Here is an 11,235-nt window from a genome sequence, read left to right as displayed (position 1 = left end):
GACATGCTTTAGTATGTGGCTACTTTCTAACTGATTAGTTGCCGCTGTGTGAGTGTGCAGTGTCCTCTGTTTCTAAGTTGCTCATGGCATCTAGTTTTAAAATGCCAAGAAATTTGTAATAGCCAGATTCTCAGTTTGAGGCTTGAAACTGAGACCAGCTATGGTGACTGTGGCACTGAGAACAACGAAGTGAGTATATCAGAGGGACAGCTCAGGCTGACGTTTGGATGCGTGCAGAGGAGAGAGTGTGGGACAATATTTTCCAGGTAGGAGAAAAAGAGGAAGACCGCCGAGAAGGTTCATGGTTGTAGTGAAGGAGGACATGCAGACGGTTGGTGTTACAGAGGAGCATATTAGGGATAGGGTGATTGAAGGAAGATCATCCACTGTGGTGACCCCTAAAGAAGAGGAAGAATGCTAAAAATTGGGCCCAGTGTTTGACTTTATTATATAAGTTTTCAAATTACAACCTTCCAGATATCAAATCTCAATCTGGACAAGCAGGGTCCTGAAGAAAATATAATCTGATCAAACATTATTCAGCTTTAAATATTGTTCAGCTTTAAAGTTACTGTGCAACTGTGTAATAAAAATGTGCTCACGACTTTGGCCTTGAGAGCGATAAGAAGCGATCGCCTCATCCTGCAGGTGCAAGATATCTGCAAGCGAAGAGACTAGAACACCCAAGGCCGATTTCCTTTTATGGAGTTGTTTTTCTGCTAATGCAGCACTTTCCTCACAACCCCCTCCTGTAAGTTTTAGAGAATATATACCTATCCTCACAGCAAATCTCAGGAATCTCCTGATGTGAGCTGTGTTGAGAGATTGTCTCTGTCTCAATAAAAGTTCACTGATTCCCCATCTGCTGCAGGTGTCCGGTTGTCTTCATTCTCCGCCAGCCTGGTTAAGTCAATTCCTCCTTAACATCTAAAAGAACCTATTTAATGAAGGAAGACGGGTTCACTTTGTGTTTAATATTATTCTATTGCTGTTGTTGTTTTTTTATATCCTTCAATTGGCGTCACGAACAGGATCCGCTCCAGGTCAACTGGAACGGATGGGAGGACATCGGCCGTGGTCTGAGTGAACGGAGTTTGGACAAAAGCTGTGTGCACACAAAAACAAGGTAAGCAGACCTTTTATTTCTGCTATATTGAACATTATAAAAATACTTAGTGTCCAAACTCCTAGTAATTCATAACCAAAATTGTCTGGCTTACTTAAGGCTTGTTGAGAATCAGACAAGTGAATAAGAAATAAGTGAATAAGAGATAAGTGAATAAGTGAATAAAGATAAGAGTGAACTGAGGTCTGACCACGGTTGCAGCCGACGGGTTGCTCTCCGGTGTCGGATAAATACCTCAGTGCAGGTCTGGGACCTTGAAAGGGTTTATTAGTAACGCCTTTCTAAACAAATTAAAAGGTTAAAGGCCTTGAGAATATTTTTTAGTAATATTCTCTAAACTACAGAAGGGTTAGGAAGGCCCAGAGGACTTTATTAGAAAAGATCCTCTAAAACTTAAAAAGGAGAAGTACTGGTTGGAGTCCAAAGGAGGGGTCCCTTTGATCAATAGGAGAAAACGGATCTCTTCTTAAAACCCCGATGATTTCAGTGTTTTAAATGTTTTGATGTTCTGTTTGATATTGGACACACATAAATACACGCTGAATGCTTGCTGTGGAACACTGGGCAGGACAGTTTGGTTCTCCGTTGTTCACAGATTACACAATTAAAGGAACTAGGTTCCTCTTTTGGTTAAAATAATACACCACACATAGAATTTTTTTTTTTTTTTTTTTTTTACACATTTATTACATACATAAGGAGGGTAATGAGTGACTGCAGGTAATGTATGAAGTGTGAATGAGACGTGTGAACAAGGTGACAACCAACTAGCACCCCTATCAGGAAGCTCTAGGCAAGGTTACCCGCCAGACTCCGGTTTGGTAGAAGCTTGGTAACACCTGAAGGGATATTTCAGTGCTGACTCACCTTTAAAGCAGCGCCCCAGCTGTTAGTGCCTAACAGAGGCAGAAACCCAGCTGGCCCAAATTCTCCTTTAAAATCAATAAAAGAACACTCCTCCATTGACAGTAAAATGGATGGAGAATTAGATCGAGAAACTAATGATGATGGTTGGGGTCCCGGTGTTATTCTTAGCACATTGGGAGAACAATTAACATGTGTTGAGACAGTCATCAACTCCACACACCAGCCTAAAGAAGCAAAAAAGCAGAAAGAGTCATTGAGGAAAACAGCTGAAAGGTTAATGAAAGAAAAGGGAAAGGACGAGGGGAGTAGTGGTAATTGGGGAATAATTTGGCAGAATAAGGCTATGCAGGCAAAAGAGAAAGAGGAAGAAGCCAACTCAGCAGCAGCAGGTGCAGGTGTGATGAGCGGGGTGAGACACAGAAAGGAAGCAGATAAGCACGCAGGCCGCAAAGTTAAATTTAATCACTGGGTGTGTTTATGGGAAACTGCAAAACCACACATGAAGAAAAATAGGTCTCAGCCACCTCCCTATTCTGCCTCAACTCCTCCCTCAGCAGGCATATATCCGGTACTTAATATCTCTGGTGGAATAATGACTATTGGAGAAGAACCGCCCGTAGCTCCAACTCCCATAGATACCAAGCATTTTTGCCCAGGAAGCTCCTCTCTGTCGGCGACATCCTCAGCTAGTAGTAGAGCCCCCTCTTCTATGTCCCAGTGTTCTGGAACCGGATCTGAGGGCCTAACTGACCCATTTGCGAGCGCACCATTTGCGGTTCGAATGAACAGACAGGAACCCACTGAACAACAATTAACTGATCTAGAAGCAGCATTACGCAGCTGCTTAAATGAACATAGGTCAGTGGTCCAGGTGAATAATCGTGTTGCGTCAGCCCCCCTTTCCCGGTCCAACCCCTTTGCCAGCACTCCTGTCGCTGTTAAGGGAGATCTGACCGCTACTGCAAAAACTGAGCCTGGCACTTCACCAAATGTCACAGTTACCATGTCTTTGGTGGGCCGTCAGGATCCGGAAACACAGATGAGTTTAGCCCACGTTTTTGCTGACACTGCTACCCCACCAGGCGGGGGAAAAACTGAGGATACTGATGATGAACTCAGTGACCTTAACAATACACCCCTCTCTACCTCTCCCAGTTTAGGATATCAGACTAGATCTAAGGGCCCTGTGCCTCAGCCTCCAGGCATGTTTCCCCTGGTCCAGACTAAAGCGCAACGTACACCAGTGTATCAACCTTATTCATTCGGAGATGTCCAGGCCCTAGTGGACAAACTCCCTGACATAATGGAGGGAGGGAATGCCTGGTTGGCTGGTTTGGATAAATACACAGCTGGACAGGACCTCGCACTGGGAGATTTTAGAGCTATTATAACTAGGTGCACATCCCGATCTCAGGCAGCGGACCTGGAACAAAATGCGGGTACTACCATGCATGAGAACGAGGTGCCACTGATGCAGGCCTTGAGGTTTATTGGACCGGCCCTGCGCAAACAATTCCCACCCAAAAATCAAGGCACCTTACAGAAATTTAAATGGGAGGGAAAGCAAAATCCCACCCATTATCTAAATCAGGCTGTTGAAGACTGGGTGAACCATACAGGTCATCACCCCAGTAGGACTTGTTCACAGAGCATGTGGTTTAGAAGGGCGGTGCTGAGGGGCATTCCGGAGTCAGTAAGCCAGAAAATGGAGGATAATCCTGATTTGCAGGACTGTGACTTTGCAATCTGGAAGAAACATTTGATTTTTAATCTTAACAAAGTGCAGATTAAGTCTGATGATAAAGCGGAGAGCGTCGAAGATTTACAGTTGCAACTGTTGAAGGTTCAGCTGCAGAAAGCTAAAAACGACCTGGGTGGAAAAGGTGACAAGCCTAAAAAGCAGCTTGTGGCCGCTGCGGCTCCCCCTCCTGGTCCAGTTGCCCCTGATTTGTATCCGAACCCATGGCCAACTGATCCACAGCCCCCCCAGTATGGTGCTTATCACTCCCCGGCCCCTTATGGGCAGAGAGGTTCCCCATTTGGAGGAAACAGAGGTGGTTTCAGGGGAAGGGGTCAGATGGGAGGTGGTAGGGGAGGCCAGATGTATGTTTGTTTCCGGTGTGGACAACCTGGACACTGGGCTAAAGCGTGCCCTTTGAACCCGGCTGCTGGAAGAGGCAGGGGAGCCCGTGGTGGGCCCTATCAGCATCCTGGCCACAGAGGTGGACCTCGTGGTGCTTTAGTTGAAGTGCCCCCGGCCCCACAGATGCCTGTGATGGGGTGGGAGTACTACGAGGGTGGTCCCCAGCTATAGGACACCCCACAGACTGCCCAGGACGGTGAAGGGACAACGGCGGACCCTATGCTGTCCATAACTGTAGATAGAAGAAGAAGCAGCTTTTTAGTGGACACTGGAGCTACGTACTCCACCATTAAGGATGTTGCTCGTGAAAGACTTACTGACACAGTGATTACAGTGGTGGGCATATCTGGGGAACCTAAAACTCTGCCTTACACCGTGCCCCTCCCCACAACGGTTGGAGATCAGACTTTGTTACACAGCTATGTGTGTTCAAAACAGGCTCCTGTGAATTTACTGGGAAGAGACTTGTTGATTAAATTAGGAGCCACAATACTCTGCTCTTCACAAGGCCTAACTGTGACTCTCCCTACTGGGGTTGTGCTTCCCTGTTCTAATGGGCCAGAGGGAGGTGGTCAGTTTCTACTGCAACCCTCCTCCTGTTTGGCGGACTCTGCTGACATCTACTGGGCATTATTGGAAGTTGAAACACCTGCTGAACCAGGAGTTTGTACTGCTTTTCAGCAATGGCGGCCGTGGCTCTCACTCCTACATCCTTATGTCCCTCCCCCTGACCCACCTCATGTTACACTGTTTTATGACAGGCATGACACCACCTGGTACCAGCACATGTTCCAAGAGCAGTGTGAGGGGCGGGCTTGGTCTCTGAACATGTCGTGCATTTTTGCGGCACCGGAGGGAGTGGCAGCAGCGGTTACTTTTACAACAGATCAATTACAGTGGTACATGATGTCTGATGAGGCAGCTCCCCATGTGTCACTGGCCTTACATCCTGGACACCAGGCTAAGGAGCTGGGTGGAATGGTTAAACGTTCCCTTGCGGCCACTGACTGGACACCTACAAAACTCCCACAGGTTTTGTTTTCTCCATCTACCAAGACATACCAAATTTTAAATGATTGCTTTAATTCCTCAACACTGCAACATAGAGTGGTCAGCGGGTCACATGGCAGAGAACACACAGACCACTGTGATGCTGCGCCTTTACTCGACTCTCTTCCAGATTGTTTGTGGTCCCATGGACCCACAGATGTAGGTTTAGTTGATGTGGAGCCAGTCTCTTTTCAACTGTCATCTGCTACCCCTTTGTGGCAGCCTCAGTACCCACACAGACCGGAGGCTGAGGCTGGGATTGCAGAAACAATTTCTGGTTTGGTCACTGCCGGTGTCTTGGAGCCCTCCTGCTCTAAGTGGAACACGCCCATCCTACCCGTTGAGAAAAAAGGCACGGGGAAGTTCAGAATGGCACATGATTTGAGAAGGATTAATGCCTTACTTGGCACTCCTACTTTGCCTGTGCCTAATCCTTATGTTGCCTTGACCAACCTCCCACCATCTCATGCCTGGTTCACCTGCATTGACTTGGCTAATGCCTTTTTCTGCCTCCCACTTCGTGAGTCACTGCGTGACATTTTCTCATTTACATTTAGAGGCCGACAATGGCGTTACACTCGCTTACCACAGGGATTTGCCCTCTCCCCAGGACTGTTTAATCAGTGTTTGAAAGAACTTTTACAAACCAGCCCACTACCATCTGACTGTATGTTAATACAATATGTGGATGACCTTTTGCTGTCTGCCCCCACGGCTGACATCTGTTTGGAGGCCACCAGAGTGGTACTTCACCACCTGGCCAACACAGGTTTTAAAGTGAGCAAAAACAAACTACAGATTGCAAGAAAACAGGTTTCTTTTCTAGGCCGCATGGTCTCACAGTCCGGTATTTCCTTGTCCCCAGAACACAGGAACTCCATTTTGCACCATCCAAAACCTCTAACTGTAAAAGACATGTTGTCATTTTTGGGCCTGACTGGTTACAGCAGGACCTATGTCCCAGACTATGTTGGCCTTACTTCCCCTTTGCGCGCTTTGGTAAATGAACAAGGCATGAGAAACCTCTCTGCTCCCCTCTCATGGACTACAGAAACAGAACAGGCGTTTATAAAGTTAAAACAACAGCTTTCTGTCGCCTCTGACCTTGCTGTGCCAGATTATGCTTTGCCTTTTCATCTTGATGTTTCTGGAACTGGAACCCATATCAATGGTATCCTGTTCCAGAAAAAAGGGGGAGAGAGAAAAGTGTTGACATATGTAAGCGTAATGCTTGACAACACTGAAAAACGCCACCCACCGTGCACACAACACGTTTCTGGACTTGCAAAAATCATTCAGAAAACAGCACACATAGTGATGAACCACCCACTAAAAATTTTGACATCACACAGTGTGGTGGCCTACGTCTCCTCACAGGCCTTCACACTCACTTCACTCAGGCAGAGACGCCTCAGTACCATTTTGGAAGCACCACACATCACCTACTCACATGAAGGCATAAACATGGCTGATCACATGGGATCGGGGGAACCACATATGTGTGAAGAGGTTGTGCAGGTACAGGAGAAAATCAGGCCAGATTTGCAGGCAGAACCTCTAATGGATGCAGAAAAAGATTGGTTCACAGATGGATGTTGTTTCAGAACTGAAAGTGGAATGTTGAAGGCTGCATGGGCAATAGTGGAACAGACAGACATGAGATGGAAAACAGTGAAAGCAGAGCAGTTGACAGGACAACAGTCTGCACAGAGAGCTGAACTGAGAGCGGTGATTGAAGCCTTAAGGATGGGAAAGGGACAGAAAGTGAATATATACAGTGATTCAGCTTATGCTGTGGGAGCAGTGCATGTGGAGCTCAAGCAGTGGCTAAGAGCTGGTTTTTTGACAGCCAGCGGAAAGCCTATTAAACATGAGATAGAAATGAGGGAATTAGCGGAAGCACTGTTGTTACCTGTTAAGGTGGCAGTGGTAAAATGCAAAGGACACAGTGCCGGACTAGACTTAGTGGCATTAGGTAACAAACAGGCCGACTTAGTAGCTAAGCAGACAGCTGGTTACTTACCCTCCCTGATTATGGTAATGGACCCAGAAGCCACACCCCCTCCAGAAAGACCACCCATACAACTAGGCCTAGCCACAATCAGAGAGTTACAGGACAAAGCCAGCCCCCAGGAAAAATCATTATGGGTAACAAGAGGGGCCACAAACACAGATGTTTGGCGTGGCCCAGATGGAAGGCCCATTCTACCGCCAGGGGTCAGACAGACAGCAATGGAAGAGGCACATGGAGTGGGGCATGTGGGACCTGCACAAATGATGAGGAACTTAGCCGCCTGGTGGCACCCTTATCTAAAAGACATGACAAAATACATGGTTAAAACCTGTAAGGAGTGCAACCAATTTGGAATCAAGCCCGCCTTCAAGCCAATAGCAGGGTACTTCCCCATCCCACTTTGCCCAGGGAAAGAAATAATCATTGATTACACAGACATGGTGGACAGAGTAGGTAGTTACAGGTACCTGCTGGTGGCTGTGGATGCATTTTCAGGTTGGCCAGAAGCCTGGCCGACAGCAAGTGAAAACAGTAGAACTGTGGTGAAGTGTCTGATTAATCATTATATACCACAGCATGGGTTTCCCGAGGTCATAAGGTCGGACAATGGTTCACATTTCAGGAACCACGATCTGCAGAGGGTTGAAGCCGCATTAGGTTTGAAACATAAGTTTGGCTCAGTTTACCACCCCCAGTCCCAGGGGAAAGTGGAAAGGATGAATCAAACTCTAAAAACTAAATTGGCTAAAATCTGTGCACAGACCAAATTAGATTGGGTTAAGGCATTGCCTCTTGCATTAATGTCCATAAGATGCTCAGTAAATCAAACCTCTGGTTACACTCCATTTGAGTTGGAGCATGGCAGGCCTTTTCCTGGCCCCTCCTCTCGCCTGTTAATGTCGGATGAAGCTGATTCAGACCTCGATCCGAGGACATATTATAACATGCTCCGCAGTTTTGTTGCCCAGTATTCCTCACAGGTCGCTGAAAGAAACCAGCAAGAGCTGAAAGAGGCGGCTACACCTGGAATGGACTACGTCCTCCTGAAAGTCACAAAGAGAAAGTGGGCTGAGCCTCGCTGGACAGGCCCTTACCGCATAACAGAGCGGACCTCCCACGCTGTCAGGCTCGAAGGGAAAGGTGACACCTGGTTTCATTACACACAGTGCGCTGCTGCCACCGAACCAGGAAGAACCTTGAGAGAGGTGCAGAAGGACCTGTCAGAAGGAGCTGCAACAGCATCACCAACCACTTGAGGGAGCCAAAACTCAACCTACAAGCCGGCTGGTTACAAAAGGGGGTGTTCTTCATACTGAACTAAACATTTTTATTTTTCTATTTTTAACATCTTTTATGACTTTGCTTTTATATTGGCTTGAGTTTTTAAGATTTACATTTTACATTGCAATAGTTTTAACCGCTGAAAGCTCATTTAAAGTTGTGTCACTGATACTTTTTGTTGCTCTTTAACTCCTAGAACACGCCCTTGGCGAGGTGGGGGGAACTGGACCACCTTTCTGTGCCCCATCATCCTCTATTAGACGACATCCAAGCTAAGTAAACATGTCTTGGCCCTTTCCCCCTGAAATGACAGGCAGGCAAAGATGTTGCGTCTTTGTTTGCTTCCTGGCCCTGGGTCTCATTCCCATTGGCATAATCCTGATCTGTGAAGGGCCCCCGACACTTCTGACACCTTCAAGTTCAAAAGCTTCGCCCCTTTCTGACAGTCCCAATCTGACAAATGTAGCCCCTAGGGTCTTGCCCACCACTTCCTCTCCAGTTTTGCCCACGCCCGATCGATTTAGAAAGAAACGAGACACGGTTACCTCCTGTACCCCAAGTACGACTAGAATGATTACTCTCTGTGTCCCCAACAATAAAAGTTGGGTAGTTGAAATAGATTTCGCTAGCTTCCCAGTCACTCCCGTCACCAAAGACCAAGGGGGGGATCTTTTTAACCTTGCAGTACATCTCTCCTCCTCAGTGTGGTATATAACCCTGGGAGGTTGGCATCAGTGGAAGTGGTCCAGTTTAGTGTCAGAAACGGACCTCGATTGGTCCAAGCACTCTAGGGGTCAGGCTTTGCACTGGAGAAACCAAAATATGCTCAGAATAGCAAAAAAACCGGATCTTTCAGGCTTAATTTTTACCCTAAAGGATCTGGCCTTGACCTCCTGTCAACAATTTATACTTGCCCCTTGGACTGATCGCACCGCCCTGTATTGGCAAATGGAAATATGCCCTAGCGTTGGTGCAGCTCCAAGCTCTGTAGTTAAAGATGATAACCCCACCTTTAATGGCCCTCCGGTGACATATACAAACGGGGGGAGAAACGGCCGAATACGCATTGTAGACACAAATAAAATGTCTAAAGATGACCTCTTCCAAATTCTAACCGGTATTTCTGGAGCAACAAACAACTGGTTACTACTAGCTGAACAAGCTGCTGACAAGACGGCTTCCGACTGCATAGTTTGTATGGGAGCCCGCCCCACTTTAAGAGTTGTACCGGCGCCAGTCAATAGTGCATGCCTCCTGCATCTTATGAACAATACAAAACGAGGTCATTGCTCATATCTGGAAAACCACTTTCCTAAAACTCAACGCTCGGTCTCTAATAAACCACCTTTCTTTTCTTCAGATGTAGCTGTGAACAATTTCACTTGTATTAACCTGACTGGCAATGCAGTAAAACTAGGTAGCTTGAACTCTTCTTGGTGCACTGAGATGACGGTTATGAAACCAAACTTCCGACCTACGGCTAGGGCTGATTTGTGGTGGTGGTGTGGCAAAAACAAGTTATATGATGGTTTCCCTCGGGATGCGTCAGGTCTTTGCGCTCTCATAACTCTTATTTTACCTGTTTCAGTCACTCCAGTAGATCTCTCTATAGAAGTACACGAAGTTGGCCTCCCATCCTCCTCTGAACGCCGCTCTAAACGTTCTCTAATCCCAGGTTCAGCTCATAATCCAACCTATATTGATGCTGTAGGTATACCCCGTGGGGTCCCCGATGAATATAAACTGCGAGACCAGGTTAAAGCAGGATGGGCCTCGATACTTTGGATGGTTGAAATAAATGCGAATGTAGACAGAATTAACTACATTCACTTTAATGTGCAACTGTTAGCTAATTACACTCGAGATGGTTTTGAAGCTGTGCATGCACAGTTATCTGCCACTTCCCTAATGGCTTTCCAAAACAGGGTCGCAACGGATTTTCTCCTCGCAGAAAGAGGCGGAGTCTGCAGCCTTTTTGGTCAGGAGTGCTGTACCTATATCCCCAATAACACAGCTCCTGATGGTTCCCTCACTAAAGCTATTACTGGTCTCACAGCTCTTACTGTTAAAATGAAGGAACACTCGGGCGTTGATACTGCCATGTGGGACTCTTGGCTTAACATGTTTGGCAAATATAAGGCCCTTGTAGCTTCCATCCTAGTTTCCATCTCAGTTTTTGTTGCTGTCCTAGTCACCTGCGGTTGCTGTTGTATTCCATGCATTCGATCCCTGTTCCAGAGACTGATTGTTACAGCTTTCACTCCTGAGGATAAGGATCTCGCCCGGCAGATGCCTTTATTGGCTAGTCAACTTCCCACCTCCTCGCCAACGGATGATGAAAACTCTGATCGTGAGGGTGACGAACATTATCGTCTTTCTCTTGTTTAAATGCTTCTAGAATGGTTGTTTCTCTGTGGTGTTTTGTATTAGACTTGTTATTAATTGTTTCCCTCACCCACTTCCTCTTGAAGGATATATCTGGTTGAACTGTGTCTGGTCGGGTTGTGAGGGTTAAGCGATGTTCTCAGGGTCTCCGGACTTAAGCCTGAGCGAATGTGTACTCCCACCATTGGATATAAATTGTTTTTTTTCCATACCCCTTCCTCACGTTTTACCATATTCACTTTTGAATGTCCTTAGCAGTTACCGTTCTGGGTTTATTTTATGGTTGATTTATTCTTTCACATTTTCACGTTTATATCTCTCATTATTATAGTATACTCTGTACTCTCCACATTTTTATCATTACTTATG

At 46.4% G+C, this 11,235-nt stretch overlaps 2 protein-coding genes across 2 annotated transcripts; both read left to right on the top strand.

Moving 5' to 3' along the window:
• The first annotated feature begins 1,803 nt into the window (after positions 1 to 1,803).
• LOC146639850 (uncharacterized) lies at positions 1,804 to 4,359 on the top strand. Its single transcript, XM_085346605.1, has one exon. It carries the CDS (start codon positions 2,100 to 2,102, stop codon positions 4,305 to 4,307), a length of 2,208 nt encoding a protein of 735 aa, XP_085202731.1. The 5' UTR covers positions 1,804 to 2,099; the 3' UTR covers positions 4,308 to 4,359.
• A 4,404-nt stretch (positions 4,360 to 8,763) lies between these two features.
• On the top strand, positions 8,764 to 10,869 carry LOC146639849 (uncharacterized). The gene has a single exon (XM_085361841.1). The coding sequence runs from the start codon at positions 8,764 to 8,766 to the stop codon at positions 10,867 to 10,869; it is 2,106 nt and encodes a 701-aa protein (XP_085217967.1).
• Positions 10,870 to 11,235: the final 366 nt, after the last annotated feature.

Source organism: Diplotaxodon limnothrissa, linkage group LG1, assembly GCF_057381915.1.
Source record: "Diplotaxodon limnothrissa isolate DT_005_m linkage group LG1, D_limnothrissa_male_GT1.1, whole genome shotgun sequence".
Taxonomy (NCBI): Eukaryota; Metazoa; Chordata; class Actinopteri; order Cichliformes; family Cichlidae; genus Diplotaxodon; species Diplotaxodon limnothrissa.
This window is presented reverse-complemented; position numbering and strand designations above follow the sequence as displayed.

Coding starts and splice junctions, on each gene's coding strand:
- LOC146639849 (XM_085361841.1), top strand. CDS start 8,764: ATGTCTTGGCCCTTTCCCCCTGAAATGACAGGCAGGCAAAGATGTTGC.
- LOC146639850 (XM_085346605.1), top strand. CDS start 2,100: ATGGATGGAGAATTAGATCGAGAAACTAATGATGATGGTTGGGGTCCC.